This window comes from Molothrus aeneus, chromosome 6 (genome assembly GCF_037042795.1).
Source record: "Molothrus aeneus isolate 106 chromosome 6, BPBGC_Maene_1.0, whole genome shotgun sequence".
Classification (NCBI taxonomy): domain Eukaryota; kingdom Metazoa; phylum Chordata; class Aves; order Passeriformes; family Icteridae; genus Molothrus; species Molothrus aeneus.
In genome coordinates this window covers 35,615,902-35,639,000 of record NC_089651.1, presented here as the reverse complement: position 1 = coordinate 35,639,000, position 23,099 = coordinate 35,615,902, and the positions used below count along the sequence as shown (strand labels likewise).

The 23,099-nt window shown below is 37.0% G+C and overlaps 1 protein-coding gene across 1 annotated transcript; it reads right to left on the bottom strand.

Annotated features, from left to right (window-relative positions):
• Window positions 1-534: 534 nt before the first annotated feature.
• Window positions 535-22,576, bottom strand: G2E3 (G2/M-phase specific E3 ubiquitin protein ligase). Its single transcript, XM_066552662.1, has 16 exons — window positions 22,522-22,576; window positions 19,834-19,888; window positions 18,440-18,537; window positions 16,396-16,497; window positions 14,773-14,897; window positions 13,527-13,692; window positions 12,738-12,844; window positions 11,565-11,681; window positions 10,625-10,749; window positions 10,387-10,519; window positions 9,589-9,711; window positions 8,127-8,437; window positions 7,309-7,490; window positions 6,974-7,146; window positions 5,016-5,215; window positions 535-4,417 (listed from the first exon to the last, which is right to left on the bottom strand). The coding sequence occupies exons 2-16, from the start codon at window positions 19,871-19,873 to the stop codon at window positions 4,185-4,187; spliced, it is 2,235 nt and encodes a 744-aa protein (XP_066408759.1). The 5' UTR covers window positions 19,874-19,888; window positions 22,522-22,576; the 3' UTR covers window positions 535-4,184.
• Window positions 22,577-23,099: the final 523 nt, after the last annotated feature.

Genomic DNA, 23,099 nt, shown 5'->3' with positions numbered 1-23,099 from the left:
CAGCCGCCGCGACACGTGGCGAGCCCCGGGCCGGGGGCGGGCCCGGCAGGAGCGCCCGCTGACGATGGAAAACCCTGGCCCGTGCTGTGCCCGGCTGAGCGCAGGGCCGGGGTCGCTCGTTGGCACCGCTTTTCTGTTGAGTAGGTGGTAGGTTATGCTCTTGGACTGAAGTTTCAAGAAGAAATAACCGAAACAGTTTTGATACGACCACCTCATAACTAAACGGAAGGACTGATGTTTCAAAACCAAGGATCTAGCTAGAAATAAAGTCCTGTAGTTTTAGTGAGTTACCGTAATGGAGAATAGTTACAAGTTTCCTTCCCTCTGCCTCACATGGCACATACCCGCAGGGCCCTTGCCTTCGTGCCCCTACAGCAATCCCACCGGGAAAGAGCCGCCTTGCCCCAGCTCAGCTTTGGATACCACGGATAAACATTTGTGTAAATCTACAAGTACGCAGATGAAACTATAGAAAATAGTGATAACACTTCTAGAGCTAAAATCCGTAAATCAACAAAATAAAAACACGGAAGCTACGTATTTAACCTTTTATTGCACTTTGCACATATACACGGTATTTCCCACAATTACTGATTATTCAACACTGACGCTACAAAATATTGCTTGAAGATGCAACAGAGTTTAGGCACTGATCCTGCAGAGTTCAAGTTAGAGCTAAAAAAATTTACAAAATTACAGTATATTGCATAACATTCTAAATACCATAACTTTAAAAATATCATTGTTTATGTAATACAAAATCAGCAGGTTGGTTATAGTTTTTTTACAAACATTAACATTTTGAAAATGATTTTCTGTATACATATGATTTGACACATTAAAAGTTTTTGCATTTTTATTTTTCTTTTTTCCTATTAGATATTCCCTTAGGTAAGAAACAGAAAAGTTTGATCTTTAAAATGTTTTACCATATAAAACAGATTCAAAATATACTTGAAAGGCATATTTTGTAGGCTTGTATGTTGCAATTCTATTTAAAGTAGATTTTTTTGCATATACAGAATGTGAACGTGAATTAATTCAAAATTCTCATGTTTTCAAATTCCAGGACATGGCATCTTAATGAAGATAATCAAAGGTGCAGCACACAATGGTTTAGACTTGTAGTACGAAGAAATTTTTTCTCCTTTGGACTATATTTCACTCTTCATTCAGTTAAAAAACCTAACAGCTTTTTCTGGTAAGCATCCTCTGAATGGGCAAAAAAGCAAGTCACAGATTTCTTATTCCTTGGTTTTTCAGACATAGAGCTAAAATACTTGACGATGGTTTTTTTATTCTATCTACATTATTAAGGAGACCATACTAAACCCACTGATACTAATATATTACAGTTTAGTAGAAAATTATCACTCTAGAAAACAAATAGCTTATTTGATGTGCTAATTCCAGATGGAAACTAAGGGTTTGATGCAGAAACTGTGAGGTGAAGTTCTTTGGCCAAACACAAAAAGGACTGCAATAGTTCTTTCATGATGCTGACAAATCTTATAAAAGAAGCACTGTCTATAATATATTTTATACATTGATGCCTACACAATTATTCTCCCTGTGTTACAGAAATACTGAAAGTAAGTAGCCTCCCTAATTTCAAGGTATGCCTCAGGCTATATTTATGTAAAATGAAAACTACCCCATAATATTGCACTTCAATGATCTGCTACAACCATAAAAAATATAGGGTCCTTATAACTATATAAATTGTTTCTACAATGTCAAGACAAGGGATACAAATCTGTGTTTGGAAGTTAGCTTATTCAATGGAATTCTAATGAACAGTTTAAAAGAATTTATGACTGGTCTATAGAAATGCTGAAAATGAGGAAATTGCTTTCCAGAGCAGCATTCAGGAATACCACTTGAATATATGAAGTATTATATTGGAGTGTCTAGATAGAGCTGATCAATAGAAAAGGGAAGACAACTTGTCTGATACTGACATGTACCCGTTCAGGACAATGGGAACAAAATCTGTGCAAGATCGTTTTAAAGTTGACATTTTTTTACACCTGGCATATAGGTTAGTTCTGCCTTTATATAAAAGCCTTTCAACTCCTGAGTTCAAAAGTTATAAGCAATAAAAGGTGTGAACTCTATTTTTGTAATCTCAGGTATGTTTTGAAGCCTTATGTTCACATTGTTTTATTACTTCTTTCCCCACTGAAGGTTTTAAAATGCTGTTTATTTAGTTCCAGGTTCTGAACAATTTCTCTTGCCACTGCAGGTACCAAAAGTCCTCATCCTTTAAAATTACTCACATTCTGCTTGCTACTTTTGTAAAATCTGTACTTCTCATATGGAAGAATAACATTAGAGAACATATTCATCATTAGCTAGGCAAGAAAAACAAATACTGCACTCATTTTAAAGTATAATATGATAGTTGCAGGAAAGTAATTATATTTGAAAAATACAAACATACAACATGAATCTTTATTATGTAAAAAAATTTGTGCCAAACCACTCTCACTGTAATGGTAACAGACCATTGGGAAGGCTAAGACTAGAAGAATTTATTAACATAATGAGAGTCAAAAATTATGCAAAGATCAGAAACACAAAATATTATTGGAGAAGACACTGAGAAAATGCTTAGGTATATAAAAAAGCCAAATTACATTCTCCAAGAGATGATATGTTTCTTTTAAAGGAGACTTGAATATGCTTTTGGCCAACAAGCAAAAACCACTCTAAATCTTGTCTTACTTTCTAATAGTCTTAAATTTATAATGACAAGACTGATGAGATTAGATTGTTTTAGGCATTAGTAATGAAAAATGTCTGATCTGTAAGGACTTGCAATGATTTCCTTAGACTTTCTATTATTTTTGCAGAAGCACCTATCCATTTGTAATTACTGTGGATGTACTTTCTTGCCAAAGAATTCAAATGTAAAGCAATCCTGCTTATATTTTCAATTCAAACTAAGCTATATTAATTAAAAAAATATATAAGTATTTTCCAGTATTTTGAATAATGTGCATACATATAGACAGATACATGTATCTGCATTACATGTATAGCACAGCTTATGTTAAGGACATATAGCACAGGCAGTCAAAACAGAGGGAAATAGTATAATTTCAAAACAGAGAGCAGCATACATTTAAAAATAATGTATTTAAATGTCCTTTTAATGTCATAGTTTTTGCATTAGTAACATTAAAGTATTGCTGTATGGGAATTTCACTACTTATATTTTACAGCTTAATGGCCCAGCCATTTGCACAAATTACTGCAGCACTGAAATATATTTTATACAGTGCTCAGAATGTGCCTATGACTGAACTGGAAGAATTTAGAATAAAAGCTAGAAAAGCATCAGGCCCAGACAAGCTTGATGGTCGACTGCCTTTAGTTTAACAAAGAGTTTTAGTGCATGGTTGAATGAAAATACTTAAATGGAGGACAAGCGTATATGCTCTAATGAGCAACAAACTTTTGTTCTTTCATACTTTAAAACATTACGTCTAACTCCTATATTTCACTTTGAAAGACCAGGTATTGTTACATGTTCAAGATTTCCTTCTGGTTTTTACTATTTTGGCTCTATGAGTAATTAAAAATTAATGTATGACAGTAGAATGCAGAAATGTGCAAATGTCAAAGATCTTGTTTAAAAACAGAGACACAAGTTCAACCAAATTTTGTTCTTACACTGTATTATTTTAGCGGTTTTCTCCGGACCTTCCATAAGAACATAAATGAATCAATACAAAACAAAACTACTGAAAAACTATATATAGAACTGAAGAACTGCATCACAGTTTTATGCAAGACAACTCTATACAGCAATTATCTTCAAAATGTACTTGGCTTGTTTTTGACAAATAAGTTACTTAAGTATTTGATACAATCCACATACTTGCCTGTTACAGAGTGTGTTTTTCATACCTGTCTACAGCAAAAGCTAACATTTAAATGACTTCTGCACGAGATGTAGGACTCTTAAGGTCAACTTCAAAAGGAAAATTTTTCAGGAGATAAAGGATTTTTTTTAATTTGAAAATTGTTTTCCATCTCATAACAACTTTTAGCATAATTTTGGAGGAAAGGTCAGAAAATACTAAAAGCATGTTGTCCAAAAATACAGTAGCAAACTGAAAGCAGATGTTCCTGCAGAAAACTCAAGTTTCCAATGTTCAGTTTAATAGCAAAAATACTTACTCCCTTTCAGCTCTTAGTGTGTTTCTGATGGTGAGCTCCATTTTATTTTTGAACTGCTGATACGTCTTTGTTCTAGGAAGCTCTAAGCAATTAAGAAGTCTGTTTCCAATGGGATACCTTATATGTAAAAATTTAATAGTAGGTTCAGGATCAAAACCAATGGCTGGTATATAAGAGGAGCCTGTTACAAAGAGCAGAATATCCTCCAATGTCACTACAGAGTCACCACCTAAAAGAAAAGGATTAAGTTTTATCACTGATTGTCTATTACACATTAGCCATTACCCCACATGTTAAGTGCTAAGGGGAAAAAAAACCCCATATGAAATCAAATCAATATGCTGAATTAATATGCAGTTATATGGCGACCTAAGAAAACGTTTAGCAAGAAAATCCCACTTCAGTTACTCCTGAAAAATCTTAAGTGAATACAAAAATCTCTTCTGCAAGCGAAAGATAGGAAACAGAGGTCTTTAAGATTTCAGACAATCTATCTAATAAAGGATTTTTCTGTATCACTTAGGTTGTGTGTTGGATTTTCATATTTAAATTCACAGGAATCCTAGAGACAATCTTTCAGATATTTACCACTCTAAAGGTCTGGGCAACAGTTTGAGAAATTCTAATTAGTAAGAAAAAGGGGGAAGAAGGAACAATTAGGAACTGACAGTGACTACAAAACCTTGATTTATTTACATCACTGAAATCTAAAAATCAAATTCTGTATGTATACCAGCAACTAAATAACCTGGACAGGGAAGGGGAGGATTTTTTCATTTAAAAAACAAACAAAAAAAAACCAAAAAGGAAACCAAACCAAAACTTACTTTCCACATCTTGCAAATAGCCCATCCAAAAATCAGCACCTTCAACTTTATTTACATCTGATGAGGAATGGATTGTAAAGAGATTGTAAACAGTTTCCGCTGAAAGTCTTTCAGGTCTGTAGCAGAATATGCTAGAGAACACATCTGGGTGCGTTTGCATTTTCTCCAGAACACCAAGCGTTTTCAAACCCTGCCTAAAACTAGGAGAGGGGGATAAAAAAGGAGTGACAATGCATCAGAACTGTGCAAGATGGGATATAATAAATCTTCCCCATCTCCAGTCTCTAAATCTTGTCTAGAAGGTTACATAGTACTCCCATTTTATCTTGTGAAATGCATTTAAGTCTCATTTTAACAATCTAAATGTTTCTGTAGAGCTTTTTGGGGAGATGAAAGAAATACCAATGATATGTAGAAATTAACCTTATTTCCTGGTACTTGACTGTATGTACAAGGCATACTTTTAACTTTAGTAAGAAAACATAGCAATTCTCTTTCTTACAAATAGCTCTTTGGAAAACAGCCTAAATTCCTTGTCCACAGACAAAATGAGTTCTCTTACAAGATAGCCTTTGCTTGTCTTTTGCAAGTTTGCATGTGCTGTTATTTCTGCCTGTGACAAAAGCAGAGAGCAGCATGCTGGGCTGTACTGGAACTGTGTTGCCAGCAGCTCAAGGGAGGTGATCTTTTTCCTCTGCTTAGTAGCAGTAAGGCCACACTTTAAGTGCTGTGTGCAGTGCCAGGTTCTGGCAAAGGGTGAATAGAAAGATTAAGGGACTACAGCATAACCCTTTGAGAGGCTCAGAGAGCTGGGATTCCTCAGCCTAGAGAAGAGAAGGTTCAGGTGGAATCTCAACATGTAGAAATATCTGAAGAGATAGGAGGTCAGAGACAGGCTCTTTTCAGTGGTGCCCACTGGCACAGAACATTTAACAGCTAAAATAACCAACTCTCTAGTCCTTTATAGTGACAAGTAATTCCTTGTTCTACTCTCTTATGCCCACCTTAAGCCCATCTCTCAAATGCTCTAAACTCCACTACCTCATGGTGTTTCAAGTTAACTTAATATTTAAGTGTTTGAATTAGTGCATTTGTTTAAATGCACTAATTATTATGTTTTACTTTTTAACTCACTAATTTTAAAATATGATATAGACTGTTCAAACATGCCAGAGGGCCTTGAACTAAAGGACTAAATTCTTCTGACCTTCATTTAAAAAAATCCTCATATTAAGAATCAGTTTTCATAGCTCTTTGAGACAGTAATCAAATTTGTCAGAGGTAATACTATATGTGAAATTTAAATCAGGCTATGCTTGTTGGAAAAATTAGCATCCAATAAATTTTTACTGAGCAGATGAAGAATGCGAATTGGAAGTAAGGCCAGGGACCAATCAAAGAACAGTCAAGAGTTGCAACTTTTCCAGCTCATGAGGTCATCACTACCTCACAGAAACATCAATGCAATGCTTATATTCTAAGCAGGCCAACTTGCACTTGTTTAGAGTATTGCACTCCTAATAGCACACACCAACTCCCTAATTAGAACTCTAGAAAACTCATTTGAATTCTAAACATATGTTAAACATTTCTAAAACAAAGATTCTAAATTCGAGCAATTCTGAATTAGAATTGAACATAAGCTAGAGAAATTTTACAGTGCAAAGGTCTTTGTGATGCTGTAGCTTCAAAACTGTGAATCCGCCTTCTTCATAAGGTTGAAAAGGGAATGTAACGTGACCAAGGAGAAGCCAGAGCAGATATGTAGAGAAAAAAGTTTTTCAGTTTAACTACTTAGTTAACAGCTGCTACTTAAACAACTGAAAATTACAGTACACTTCAGTGGTTTAAATGGAGTAAGTAAATAAGAATACCTGAGAGTTAGTTTTAGCAACATATTCTTTAGAGCTGCAGTGAGGAGAAGAACCAAGAAGTTTGAAAACTCAAGCAAAACAAACCTTTCTAGGGGTAAAGTAATTCTCTTGATTACATGATAGATCAGTATGTCATTCACCAGCATGTTCTTATCACACAAAGCTGTTACAGGTCTAAAACAGCCAGCAGCAGTGAGGAATTCACAGCAGTCCTGTAGTGTAGACTGTAGGCTGGACAGACTATTTGCATATTTTATCTGCATAAAAAGATAAGTTAGGCACTTATGTATACACACATGTAGTAAACATTTCTGAAAAATACATCTTTTAATTTCAACATAATTTATATTCAGTAAGTCCTTCTCTATCTCCAAACATAGTCTTGAGCAAGAAATAAAAAGAAACTTATTGCATATTACCGTTTTTATTGTTTGTGCTACATCAACATCAGCAACATCTTCCAAAACTGGCTTCGCATTCTCTGGACCATAGACAAGACATTTGAACAGTGTTTTGGAAAAGAAACCAGGAGGTGGACCACCATGAACCAGAGAAACAGCAATCATTTTACCAGCTTCAAAATAAAGATTTTCTTTTAAAGCTGCAAATAAAAAAGTATGTTTATTTAGATGCATAGAAATTATTTTGGATCATTTTTTTAGTAGAAAATGTCATAGTACTGTTTTTTCTTAATGACTTTTGCTATCTTCTGACAGTTCAAACTATAAGACCCTATTTTTACATAGGAGTACCACATTCTTTTACGCCAGCTCTTCAGCCACTATCAAGGATTGGGAGATGTAACTTCCACTTTACACCGAACTCATATTTAATTCTGAAGCGTAAGAACTCAAAGAAGCTAACTTGGGGTCTTTTGGAAGCACACTATGAGAAATAATGCTCTAAAAATTTGAGGAAAGGAAAATAATTAGCAGAGAAAGCGAGACAGAAAGAAAGAAATTAAATTAAAGAAAACAAATAGACTAACTAAAAAGTTCCAAGTCTAGTTATATGCTGTTTTTCAATGGTTGTAGTCGACTTTTCCAACCGACCCAAATTTTTAAAATTACAAATCCACACACCATCTCTCTTTAGAATTGAAAAAATAAAAAAATCAATCCCCAATTTTTATCCTTCAGGACTATACTTGTGAACTGATGCTCATACTGGATAAAGATTAAAAAATATTTTAAGTTGCACACTTCTCAATTTGCTTTTGAACAAAGCAACTAATTACCTTGAAAATCAAGGGACAAGTTCTTTCCAAAAGAGCCCTCAAACAATGATGAATTCTGAAGGTGAAGCATTAATACTTGGAATAAATGGTGTTTTGATGCAGAAGAAGTATTTGTCTTCAATCTATTTTTGCAGTTTGAGAAATTTACTTCAATAGTGTTTGTAGGACTGAAGATGCGCTGTCTAAATCCTTTTAAAGCACTACTCCAAATATTTTCTGCATTGATGTTAAGTCTTGTTGTTTTTGTTTGAACTTGTACCTTTAACTCCTTCAGTATATTACAAACTTCCTTTCTTTGCTGTCTTAAATACCTACAAGAAAATTGCATGTATTCTCAGATTAAATCTATGATTTGTAATTAACAACAGTTACACAAAAAATATTTAAATAGTATATTAAGAAGAACACTTCTTTAAACACTGTGGCACATTCAGGTATTGCCTGAATTATATCAGTAAAACATTTAGTATATATTTAAAAAATTTTAACACTATAGCGGCAAGTTTTAGAATACCTCTAAGATCTGAAAAAAGAGGGTGAAATAATTACCCTGGCATAAATCAAATAGTGATTTTCTTAATTCAGTGACTCCAACACAGTACCAAGCCATCATCACACGAGTTGACATTTAAACAGAATGAAACAAGTAAGAAATTGAAGTTTATAATTTTGCCTTACAGATATTTTGCAACCAAACTAGAACAATCATCACTATAATAAAAAAAGTATATTTGAGAGGGAAGAAAATTCTCATTAAAAAAAACAAGATGTTTTCTTTATGAGCTTCCAACCAAAACTATCTCAAATACCATATTTACTAGAAACACCTTATTTGCTTATCAGAATTTTTAGCACATAAGGTAGAATACATAAATTAACTACTCACAAGAAGATAATGAATTTTATGTCCTCAAACTGAATATTCTATATTAAAACATGTTGTTTTAGCACTGACTTTAGTACAGTCACGAAGTATTCATATGGTACAAATACAAAAACATTAAAAATTTAGGACTTATCTAATTAGAAGAAAGCAATTAGGATTCTTTTAATTCCCTATTTTCTAAAGAATGTTTAGCCATGCATCAGTAAGGACAAATATGCATTTCTGGGTTTTGACCCCCTTACCACCTAACCTAAAAACTCTCCATAGGTTTCATTCTTTTCCCCTCATACCCCTCTAGCATTTATAAACAGCAGAAGCCTTTCTCAAGCTATGACTTCTGATTTTAAGTGTAAACTCATCTCATTTTTGACTGACTATATACATATACACACACAAATATATAGGCATACTGTATAGAGTCACACAGAGAAATATATATGGATACTGTATATACACACAGATATGTATAGATACTGTATATACACAAAACCACACACACACACACAGTCTGTAGGAAATACAGTAAAAAGCCATGTGCTAGATTACTCTTCAAAATAAGAAAAACAGAAGAAATACTTGTGCCTCAGGGACCAGTTCCAGTTTGACATCACTGGAGATGGGGACACTGTCACTCTGTTGGATGCTGGCTGTTCTAGGTGTGAGCACGGTGACAAGTTCTGGCACATTATCTTTGGTGATCTAGAAGTCAAAACAGTATTTTAAGAAGATACAACTGAAGAATGCATGAACACTTCCTATTTCAAGGTAGCAGTATAGTTTCCCCCTAAATCAGTACTGAATCTCATTTGTATCTCCATTTCCATGAAGTCCACCAGCGCCTGAACTACAATTTTGAAAATAATGATTCTGTATTTTATTACACCGTGGACTAATTAGGATGTGTTTTTAGCTGCATCTAATACATCAGATGAAAGCCCTGACTGACACAGTAAGTAAAAACTAAAAATATTAGTTCTTACAAACTTGAAAACAGCAGAGGAAAACATTATTATGAACATCTGTCTTCAAAGTCAGGCTTCTAGAACACTATTTAAATGGAAAAAATTCCAATAAGCAAACTTAAAGCTTTGCCATTTGTATATTCTTAAGTTACCACTAAATTGTTGAAACTCCTTTAACAAGGATCTATCTTTACCAAACTAAAAAATGGTTTACATGCCACCAAATTCAAATAACTATAGCAAACTTACAGAGTTCATGGCTTCCTCAGAAAACTTCAATCACTAAATTTTTTATTCTAAATTTAATTTGATTTGCTATTTAATTCCTATGGAATAAGCCATCATTTCCTCATGTTTAAGTATTATCTTAGGGCAATGATCAATTTCTGTGAGAAAACAGAAAATTACACACTGGAGTAGAAAACTGCGTGGAGATCCAGATGACTGCCGAGGGGACTTTGGAGGTGGCTCTTCCAGCAAACAAGGTGTTCCATTTGAATTTTCAGAGGCAGACAAAGCACGCTTTTTCCGTTTGCTATACTTCCCTGTAGGATTACAATTTATTAATTAATGTATTTTCTAGTTGCAAAATATGCTTATATAACCTGCAGTTATCATTTAAGAAATCACTGTCACATCCATAACTTCACCTGATTTTGCAAAGATACTTCTGCATTCCATGCACTCCCAGTTTTGCTCCCATGCCTTGAGAGATGAACAGGCCAAATGAGTCCCACGAGAACCGCAGTACTGGCAACGCTGAATTTCCCATTTACTAAAAGGAAAAACTTCGGTATTTAGAATTAGACAGAAGAATGAGGCTAGTTAAAACAAAGACTAATCATAAGGGCAATCCTGACACTAAACCAATAAAGCATAATTTTATCAGTCTGGCAGAACTGATTCTAATTAAGGAGACTTTCTTCACACAAGATATACTCATAACTGGCTGCAATAAGAAAAAAAAGCTACTCATGTTCCAGCAGCTTGCACTGAGTGAGGCTATTAGTACTCCTCTGTTCTGAAGTCAACAGATTGCAAGCACTATCTTCTTCTCCTCCTGCTAGTCAGCAAACTCCTCTGTGTTTTATGGTATCCACCAGTCAGCTTTTCCAAATAGTAATTAATTTAAAGGAGAGCTCTCTAGGGAAACATTCAAACTACTGACGACCTAAGTCTACTACTTTAACAATAACTTCTTGTAAAGGCTATAAGTATTTTAACACTTAATAAATTGCTGAATTAAACTCTGAATGATACATACACAACATTAAGTTAGGTACATGCTGTGTTGATGCATAAATTCTACTTCAGCCTGTAAAAAATGAGGACAAAGTAACTGATAATCCATTTAATTTGGTTTTCATGGTTTTTATAACCAGATGAAGTTAGAAAAATTTAGCACTGAAATATGATTATATTGAGTAAAACAAAAACACTATCTAGACAGTGTGTTCGCTTGACATTAAAACGTGATGCCAAAAAAACCCCCAAACACTTATGTACATAAAAATTATAAATAACAACAATAAAAATATGTCAAAAAACCTATTCTATCCCAAGTTATACTTTCCTGCTAAAGTATCATACCTATCAGGTTCATTATAGTCTCTTCCTTTCTTGCAGAGACACCTTTTAACATCACAGTGTTGATAACAATGCAGTAAGTCTTGATATGCATTTTCTTCAAGTTCCCAAGATGCATCCCTGTAAACAAGGCAGAAGATTGGATATCAGAACTCTATTTCTGATTGTTTCAATGTGTATTTTGAAAAAGATATATGCACAAGCATATGAATATATTTCAATCATGTCATGTACTAGGTAACAGACAGGGGGTTTCTAGGTAAGTGAGAGGGGGAAGGGGGGGGAAGTCTAGTAACTAAAATAATACTATAAAACACAGACTTTTTCTTGCATAAAGTTACTTTGATTTCAAGTATTTATTATTTTTCATATGACTTCAGTGACACAGCACATTTGCTCTGTCTCCATCTCTTTTTTCTCTCACAGAAAACATGGATATTTTTTTAGGGAACCTACATACATGAGTTACAACTGAAACTGGTTTCATGAATGGTAACTCAGAATGTTCCAGGCCAGTATGGTGAAGTTCATAAATTATTTTGACTCTTCCTCCTCTCCAGAATCTTAAGCTTCTGTCTCAAGAGGGAATTGATGGTGCTCTCTGAAAACTAATAGTTATTAAGTAATAATACTTCTAAACCAAGAAGCATCATTCTGATCTCTTTCTGTCATATTTTGAGCCTCTTCAGGTGACAGAAACAGGAAAAACAGCTTGGAATTTTGGAAGCAGATATTATACTAACATAACCTTTGCAATCCCTTGGCAGAAGACAGGAGCTGTATGGCTGAGTAATCAGCCATGGCAGAAATTCAGATAATTAAACTTGGACACAGAAGATACACTTCTTAGCAATCTCTACGTTAAGGAAAAATTACTGTATTTAAGAAGTGCTTTTATCTTCCAATTGGGTTTAGAATTTAAGCTGAATCATGCCATTAAAAGTGACTTTTCAGAGCTTTCTGTTTTGTGTTTGATAGAACCAATTTCACCTTTGCCTATTTTTATGCGCATCTAAAAGGAAACAGGCTACTCCTTACCAAACTGAACAATTCTACAACTGAAGGTAGAACCAACATTTCACATATTAATAGCTGAAGTTCTGTAGAATAAAATAAATGTTTATAACAGCCTATCAAAGTTTTCATACAAGAGTAGTCATTAACAAAATTACTTACCTTTCTGGAATGTGTATGCCCATTCTCAACATTTCATTTTGAAATTTGTCCTTGTTATTACATACTGTGCACCTAAAGAAAAATATCCCAGCACTCAAAGCTTGATACTGTGCCAAGAAAAAAACAAAAAACACAACAAAGAAACCAGACCAATTATTGAATTACTACCATCTTTAATATGACAATAAATTATGTCTTAATATTCAGACACATTACATTCATGGATACCGTCCTGACATGGGTGTTAAAGCTGGTATCAATTATGATGTGACTTGACATTAAAGCAAATGGCAAGAATTTTCTCTTCCTTTAAGGAAAGAGCTCATATGCCAGAATAAGATTCATAAACAAAAGCACCATCCTTTTCAGTCAGTGTAAGTAACCTCTCCAGATCCAGTGTAAGTTTACAAAAAGAAAGTTATAATTTTTTCTAGTCTTGGATTTAGCCAAAGAGAACTGATGATGGATAAATTACATTTTTAGCACTCAGATTCTACACATAATGACTTGCAAGAAACTTGCTGAACTTCAGTTCCTAAAAGTAGCAAAAGGCATGAAATATGTATCATACATGCAGAAACATGGAGGGGCCACAGGGAGAGAAAAATTAATAGCATTAAAACCTCAAAATCCTTTTGTGTGCATAAAGCAATTTTAGCACTGCTCTTCAAACCTAGTATACTTCATACCTACTACCTACTCTTACCAGTAAGCAATTGTTCCATTATTTTTAAACAGAAATGTGATCTCCATGGATGCAAAAAGACTGAACGGGAGAACCTGTATTACCTGCAAGCATTCTCGATGAAACCAAGCATTTTTACAGCAAGGACTTTTCAATACAGTGTACACTGGAAGATGTTCAACCAAATCCAGGCATATTGTGCACTGTGAAGCTCCTCTAGGTTCTTTATCCATAAACTCTTGGACTGGTCTATGTTCCCAACAGTAAGATCTAAAAAGAGTAATTTATGGTTCTGTTAACAAAACAACATTTTAAGAACCTTCTTCATAAAATTTAAAAACATCAAAATTAATTCATTAACCATTTTTTCATGACTAAGTGCTACGCAACAAGCTAAAAATGCAGACATACTGGTTTTGGCTAGGCTAGAGTTAAATTTCTTACTAGTAACTTGTATGGTGATGTTTTGGATTTGTGAAGAAATCAGTGTTGATAACACAGTGATGTTTGAGCTATTGCCCAGCAGATCTTGAACAGTCCAGACTTTTTCTGTTTCTCACCCCTCCCCACCAGTGAGGAGGGTAGGGATGCACAAGGAACTGGGAGGTGAGACAGCTGGGATGGCTAATCCCTACTGACCTAAGGGATATTCCATATCATGACATCCAAGAAATGCAGCTCTAGAACAAACCTTTCTGAAAATGCCTTACCTTTACACCTACTTGAGGTAATGCAAGTTGTTTTGTGTTAACTGCCTGCCAGACTTCAATCCATCTACCCTACAAACTCAGCTCACAACAAGAAGGATAATGCACTCAAGAGTATTTTGACTACAGCCAAGATGCTAGACAGATGACAGTAAAAGAAAACAAATAATTTTTTTGACATTTGATATTAAGCCCATTTCCCCTGAAGTCCCTCTCTGATAAACTTGGAAACACAACAAAATGGCAGACACTGTGTTGTGACTGTTGAGAGATACAGGTATCCAAAGCTCTGCCATTTCAAAAAGGCACAGGAGACATGCAAACAAATACCCAAATCAACCATTATGCAGTTTATTTCAGAGCTCAGAATTTACCGCTCAGTTTTATAAACAACTTAACTACTTGTATAAGCATAAAGTCATGTATTTAAAAGTGTTGAGAATTGAGTTTATAAATATTAGGTACACAATGTAACTGTTTGACTTTCATGTCTACCACAAATCAGGTATTTGATTCCTAGATAATCTGATGTCATTTGCAACTATCAGCCTATCCAATAACAAGCCATGAAAGAAACCCAAGTCACCTCCTGTATAAATATAATAAATTGAAAATGGAAAAACAACAAAGCCCCAAAACTCACCTGAAGTCTTCCATAAACTGGAAAATGCATTCCCTTTGTATCCCACAAGGAAAATGGTAACTTCGTTTGCATTTAGGAGCTACACATCCAATTGAAGCTCCCTTTTTCTTACAGATATTACATGTCTAGAAATAATTTGTTTTGGAAACAGAATATTAACATTTTAAATACAAGTAAAATTACAGGAATTAAACCAATAGAAAAGTTACAAAAAGTGTAAGAAAGAATAGTAGCTAATAGATTAAAATTGTGACAAGACTAATGTGGTTTAGCTCTGTTACAAAGAGTAAACATATGCAGTTATTTCCCAGACTTAATGTACTGGTTTATATGCATATTGTCTTGTGACATGTAAGATAACATACAAGTTATTTTACCAGTACTTATAGTTTATACAGCTATAATAGGCATAGACATATATATGCTTATATATAGGCATCTATAAATTATTTACTCTCAGCTTCAAGCTCAGCACAATGTCATGAGGTATTATGAAAGTTTAATTCACTCTTATTTATCTGGAACTTACCTGTGGAATAACAATAGTTGCAAACTCTAGAGGCCCAGGGAAGCTGACTTCAGTTGTGGGGTGAATTGTAATGGAGCATCCAGGCCACACTGTGATCTCAGAAACATTCACCAGGCCTCAGCCTGAACCAACTGCATTAGACTAAGCCTCTCCTGAGGCTCATCAGAAACACTGTCTGCTCCCAGAAACTAACAGGTGTCTAATGAGCTCCTGTTTTATAACAAACAGCCTTGGAAACTGTTTTCTTGCCTGAATAACAACCCAAGTGGAATAGCATTTTCATTACTGAAGCTTCAGAGAAAGTTACCAACTCAAATTGCAGCCAGGATGGAAAATTACTGTCACTAAAGCCCTCTTATGACCAAAGTGAGACCATGGAGCTGGATTCCCAGAAGACATGGGGCTAATGTGCATGTCTCAAACACTGACAACCCCAGTGGAGCCAACCAGGGACTGCTGGCAGTAACACACACAAACTGCTGGTGATAACCCAGGACACACCGTGAGAAAGAAGATTTGACTGTAGCAGAGGGCCCGGCAGAGATTCACTTGTCTATGAGAAAGAGCCACAACACAGCACAGTGCAAGCACAGGAATGTGGAGCAGAAGTGGGCATAGACTATGGGGTAGGATTTAGACCCCAAAGCCCTCCAACCCACTTCCAGAAAGGCCTGAAACAACAAGACTGCTCATGAGAACTAATTTACATAGAGGGCAAGAAATCTACCTTTGGGGTGGAGAAACCTATCCCCAGAAAGGTACACCCCACAAAGCCCAAGGCCAAGTGTGTAAATGACTAATTAAACTTTCTGACCTCTAGTGGACCCTCTGACTTTTGTCACTCCTTTTGCCCAATAAGCAAAATCTTAGGTGCTCCCTTCTCCTTAAGGGTGGATCATTATAATTTCTGCAGGGTTTTTTTCCTTGTGGCTTCCACAAATCCAACATACTTGTTATTTAAACGTAGAGTTCAGGTGCTTGAATGGGTTCAGCACATTGTCCATTGGAGGAAGAAAACAAACCCCACAGGCAGTACTACGAGCACTTAAAAGTTACCTTTTTCCCCTCGTAAATACCAAAGACATCATTCTTACCAGTTTTGCAGCTCTTTTTACTTCTTTTCTAATATCTGCGATCAAAAATCCATCTACACCTTCATCTTCTTCACCCCTCTGCCAAATGCCACTTGACATTAACTACAAAAACAAATTAAGTATTTCAAAACATCCACCTAATCTAAAGATTTAAAATTACATACACTGCTTATCAAGTAAGAGAGAAGTTTAGTCTAAAAAAGCTCACATGGAAACATTTTAATGATTAAAAATCTGATATAAAACACATTTTTGTCTGACATGACAATAACCAGTAAAATGAAAATAAGTATTTCATAACATCAGAGTAATTGTATAATACTGCAGGGCCAGAGATAGTGTATTTTGCCTTCCTTTTTGAAGTATACAGACTATTCAGATAATTGTCAAACAATTACTTTCAGCATATAAATCTTCAGAGGAAGTAAAATTAAATTAGCTTAGTTAATATGAATGACAATTGTGCTGTGAAGATAATGAAGCACAGTAGGAAGTAACTGTACTGAAGTGTCACCTAAGAGGGAAAGTAATTCGCTTTAGAGGAGATTTAAATAAACACAGAATCAAGTAACTAGGCAAATCAGAAGAGCTTGATGATAATTTAAAGTTAGGCAGCAACATTACAGTCTTCAAATAACTGAAGAGTTTCACAACTTGATGCCGTTTATATTCTTTACAGTCTCATTTTATAATGTCAACATAGTACCATTTAAACTAGTTTTATCAATATTGTACTCAAATAAATGTAAGATTACATACCCAAACCAATTAAATATATTTTTCCAACTGTGAGACATTTGGCAAAGAATAATTAAACTGTCACTAATGTGCCTCTTTGTAGAACTCTTTTCTTATATAACATACACTGTATTTAAGTAAAATCACAGGGCTTTGCACATTTTTAAAAGAAGTAGACACAAAAAATGTTAAAGATACTACAATGAGCTTCCTGCAGTTAAAATACCTTTTAACTCCTAAAGCTCAGTATTGCATGCATGCCTTTTCCTACCTGTTTATCAGGATAGGATTTTTTCTTATCATTTGATATAGCCTTATATAGGAGACAAAATTACCACTAACATGGTATAATGGCCTCTATTTTCTTACAGCTGCTTAAAATTTATTTAAAATCAAATTTCTCTATCTTTATGTAACTTCAGAAAACCTCCACTCTCCTCAGTTTTTAAAGGATTCAGTGTCCAAACTATTAAATCATCTACAATCAACACTCTTTAAAGAACTTGTTGAGAAAACATACCCCCTACATTACTTCTGGTACTCGACACTCATTTTAAAATTGGGGAGAACAATTCAAATTATATTTATTAACAAACAAAAGATTTCTTTTTTTGGTGAAGTAGTAATGTTATTCTAAAGACTTGCAAAAATTTAGAGTTTGAGAGGAAATTTAAGTATACCTTTAGGAATATGAAACTTGGAAAATGTCAAGGGTGATAACAAAAGCTTCAAGTTACAGCCATAGCTTTGTTTAAATTATACACTTGTACTATTTAGTGAAACTATACTGATATGATCAACAGGTTACATATAACTTAACTGAAAATTAAGACTTAAGTTGTTACAATGTTCTGTGTAATGTCAGAGAACAGCTCACAGCCAGCAAGAAATATTGAGAAATTTAAAAAAAAATTTCTGTACTTTCCACACTGGGTGGAATTTTCACATTTCAAATTTTGAAACTACATTTTTCTTATAGGAGGCAATATGTAAGTGCAAACTGTTCCTTTTGTCTTAACATGTACCTTCAATGCTATTTGCTATGATAGGTTAGGAGAATTAATGAATTCCTTTAAATGGACCATGAACAGAATTTAGCTTTGAATAAAGGCTTGTTGGGATTTACTTATTTCATCTGCTGCACCTGACAAGTACAAGCTTTCAAGGCTATCAGTTAAAGCTCACATTTCAAGCTTTGCAACAACAAAATTATTACAAAAACGTGACAGGTTATTAGTATTAAATACTTGTTGCACCTTTTTTTCAGATAAACCAGAAACCCCAAATATCATTACCATACACTTACCAAACAGTAATAATGAACAGTGAGATTGTATTCCACATAGGTCCTTTTTTCTCCATACTTTTCAGGGCAGTCATCTGTCCGTCCACAGAGAACACAGACTAAAATACAGAATCATGTTTATAAGCACAGTGAGTGTACTGGAATTGCTATGGATCAGCTACAGAGCAGTAGCTTTCATCTCTTTCAATCACATGCATCTTCAAGTAGATTACTGGATAAAGGACAGTAGATATCCCTTTCCTTATTGTTGAATTTTATAATAGATACAGAAGAATGTACTATTTGTTCCTCCTCTAGTTACTAGAAAGAAAATACTTCACCAGCCTGCTGATTCAGTAGTGGTCTATCGGCCAAGCTAAATTCACAAGCAGACTGTGCTCCCAATTGAAATATTCTTCCCTAAACACCCAAAGAGAATTGTGAAATGGCCAACAATGTCCAGGTGCATGTGAAATGTCATCTAGTTGCTACCACAGCTTTTAAAAACATTTAACAATTTGAGACAACACTGCATTTAACTAAAACCTTGAGGACTTCCCACTTACCAAAGCTTCTAGCCCACTATCATAGTTCCATGGACTTTTAATAGCTTCCCTTTAATTCCCAGTCGATGCATAAAATACATTTACAATATCCTAAGATTCAGAACAGTCACAGTAGTAACAATAGGGCTAAAGAAAGTGCTGAATGGTACATCTCAAACACAGCTCTGTGTGACTTGGCTGCTAAATTCACAAGGTTACTTCCTTAAAACATCTGCAGAAAACACTATTTTAAAATAGTCTAATTACAGCAAACAAACCTAAAGAAGTTGTAAGTTATTTCTTTTTCATTTCCTGAGACAAGAGGTGATTCTAACACAATTTCACATAATGGTTAGGGCTGGAAGTGACCTCCGGAGATCATCTGGTCCAACCCCCTGTAAGGCAGGGCCACCTAAAGCAGGTGACACAGGACCTTGGTACAGGTGGGTTTTGGATGTCTCCAGAGAAGGAGTTCATGACCTCTGTGGGCAGCCTGTTCCAGTGCTCTGCCACTCTTCCACATGTTGAGGGGGAAGTTCTTGTGTTTTAATTCATAACCATTGCCCCTCATCCTGTCACCAGGCACTGCTGAAGAGTCTGGCACCACCCTCTTGGCACCTGCCTCTGAGATATTTATATGTGTTAATGAGATTCCCTCTCAGCCTTCTCTTCTCCAGACTAAACAGGTCCAGTTCCCACAGTCTCTCAGGAGCTCCTTGTGTGTCTTGTACTGAAGAGCCTCAAATTGGACACAGTAATTTTATTACTGGAAACTCATCTACTCTTTGAGCATGAATAAAACAAGTCATGACTAGCATTATATATGCAGATTAAGTATTTCTGAAATTATTTTATAAAAGCTTTACTCACTTTTTGTGCTTTGAATATCAAAATTATTCCTTTTACTCATCCTGAGTTCTTCTGGCTGTCATGCAAAAGAAACAAGGTATTAAATACATCCAGTGCATAAATAAACATTATACAGCTCTTTTATGTTTATTCAAAACTGCAAAGAAAGTGCATAAACTCCATAAACCAAAAGCGGTATTATGATAAAAGAATATCATAATTCAACTGTTATTGTGGGAGACAGGGGTTCAGAAAGCAGGATGCAATTGTCCAGAAAAAAAATCTTAGAGCATGAGAGATATAGCAACTTTTACCTATTTCCCCAAACTAACAAACAAAGCACATTTTATATTCAGAAGAGAAAAAGTCCAATGCAACAGCTAGTTATCTACAAACTTATTTGTACAGAAGAGTTCTTACTTATTTTAAGCAACAGAAGTAATGGTTCACAGATAACCTAAGAAACAGCTCTGACTTCTGCTCAAATAAAGATTGTACTAATACAAAGAACTTGAAAACAAAAAAATAACTGGGTAGCGATGTGACTATGAATATAGTCTTCACTGTTTGGAGAAATTGCAGGATCCTGGATCAGAGAAATCTTGATCCACAAAAAAGCCAAAGGGAAAAAAACCCCACAAACTAAAAAGGTGAGGAATCCAAAACTGGGACATGCATACAAGAGAATTTACACTATGTAGGACAGTGTATTTTACATTCTGAAGTAGAAAGTAATTTATGTAGAAACAGTGATCTAACTTGCAACGTGAGCTGCCCTTTACTGTGTGCCACACCATGCACCCTATCCTAGCCCACCTTGGATAAAAAAAAATCAACCCAAACCAAATAATCCCTAGTTTCTTCACCACAGCATCAAAATGATTACTCTTTCTCAGCACTCTTCCAAGGAACACATCTGTAGATCTTTGACTTGCCTTCCCTTAGGAAGCTGAAGAAAGCATTACCTAAGTTCTGCAAGCCAAGAGTGATGGCCTGCATCCCCAGGCTGGAACTCAGGCAAGCGGACCACTCCTCTTGCTACAGGGAAGCAGCCAGTAACAAATCCAAGGGTCAAACCAGAAGCCTGACAGGCTGCCAACTATCGGTGGTCCGGTATTTGCAGGTTTGATGACTACCAGATATCAGCTTCAAGAACAAACTTTAGGTTAATTCAAACTATTGCAAATAAAGCACTGGAGCAATTTTACTGGAGATCTAGGGAAGGAAGCATATTGAGAAAGAAAAAGAAATGGAGGCAGAAGTCTCAGGCACAAGGCAAGTGCTCTATGCCACTGAGAACCGGAGTAGTTGCACAAAGGACCTTGGCCACAAAACGGTCTAAAAGGAAAACAAACCAAAAAGCACCACTACTAAACTAGATTAAAACATTCCTAAAGACACACCACACTGATAGTCAGATTAAATAAGTGACCACTCATTTCCCAGAAACACACTTCCCTTTTTCTAAATAAAGAGGAATAACTATACTTAATCAGGTACAGAGGGAGCAAATGACCCCCAGAGCTCTCACACATTCCCCTTCTTCAGGATTTCCCCAGGATGGTCACTGTCAGTTTCGCCGTTCTCACGCTCCTGCGGTAATACAATACAGAAACTGCCTACACACGGCCACACAAGCCAAGATTATTTTTGGTAGAAAGCCCTACAGGTGGACAGAGCATATATATGCGGCTGGAAACAAGAAAATCACCTACACACCTTTCCCTGGCTCCAGGAAAATAGAAAAAAGAAAACGCTACATCACCCCCAATTCCCTCTACTTTTCTCAAATTCTTTCGGGTAAGTGAACCCAAAGTCCGAATTTACAAGTTAAAAGAAAGCGGATCACCCATTAAGACCCCCTGCATAGGTCCTCGGGGGCTTTTCACAGGAACAAAGCAATTCCGCATCCGTCTGTTTGCAAGGCAGGAACGACCCCATTATCGCCCAGTGTCTTGAAAACCGGTGTAAATAAAAGGCATCTACTTTGCCTAAACAGGCTAGAAAACTCCTCAGAGTGGGTGTTTAGATTTTGCTACATTTTGTAATTTTTTTACTGCTCCATAGCGTAACGCGATTCAAGTCTTTTAACTAGAGACTGAAAAAGAAACAACAAAGCAAGCCCCAAGAGGCACGGTATCACGCACACGTTTTCCCCAGCACAGGAACAAAGGACATCTCCCGAAGCCCCCTGTGCACCCCGAATTTCCACACAGTGGGACCTCCAGGTCCCCCCGCGCTCACTCCCCGGAGCCGCGTCCCGAGAAAGTCCCGTTCCTCGGCGCCCAGCCCCGGGCGGGCGGGCAGCGCTCCCGGCACGTCCCGTCCCCAGGAGCCGGGGCCGGGGTTCAGGCGGCCGCGCTCCCCCCGCGCCTCGCAGGGCTCAGCCGCCACCGCCGCCCGGCACAAGGGCCACGGCAGGTCCTGGGCGCGACGCCCGCCGCTCCCCTCCCGTGCCGCACTCCGCGTCCCCCCGTGGCACCGCCCGTGTTCCGCTAGTGCGGAGGCCAGAGGGAGCATGTTTGGGTAGCTCCCCCGGAGCTCCGGCCGCTCCGAGCGGCGGGAGCCAAGCTGCGGCGGCTCCCCAAAGCATCGGCTGGGAGGCTGCCGCACGTGGCTCCCCGCACGGCCAAGGAGGGGGCTCCCGCCTCCCTGCCCCGGCAGCTCACGCAGCCCCGGAATCGCCCGGAACCCCAGGGCGGCACTTACCGCTCGGACCCGACCGAACCGGGCCGAGCCGCGCCGCGCGCCAACCGACGGCCGATTCAAACACCAACATCCGCCCCCTGCCGGAAGCGCGGCCCGGCCCGGCCCGCCCAGCGCCCCCGCCGCCCCGGAACAGAGGGCGAGCCTCCTGTGAGGATTTACCCGAGGAAACAATAAGTTGCGGTTTTTGTAAGAAATATTAAAAAAAAAATTCTATCTTCTGCAGCTTGTTCTCAAGGGGCCTAAACTGCCACCGTGTCAGGCCGTGCTGACCCTTTTTTCCCCCATAGCTGCAATGAAACGGAGTTTCTCAGCAAAGTTGTGTATTTGATGTTTGTGCTGATGTTTTTCCATTGGAACGCTACTGGTGTTGCACCACGTCACAAGGGAGCTCATTCTAGCGGCTTTGGGATTTGGCGAGTTCTTCTCCCCTGTCCAGCAGAGCTGGAATGCTGCAGTGCCCAGGTCCATACGCTGGGAATGCTGAGCAGGGTCAGCTCAACACCCAGCCCTGCACACCACCGGGAGCGGCTCCATGAGCTGGGAACGCTGAGCAGGGTCAGCTCAACACCCAGCCCTGC

Coding starts and splice junctions, on each gene's coding strand:
- G2E3 (XM_066552662.1), bottom strand. CDS start 19,873: ATGAGTAAAAGGAATAATTTTGATATTCAAAGCACAAAAA. Junction 7,491..8,126: donor CTTGTCCCTTGATTTTCAAG/GTAATTAGTTGC, acceptor TTTTATTTGCAG/CTTTAAAAGAAAATCTTTAT. Junction 4,418..5,015: donor CTATTTGCAAGATGTGGAAA/GTAAGTTTTGGT, acceptor CTTTTCTTTTAG/GTGGTGACTCTGTAGTGACA.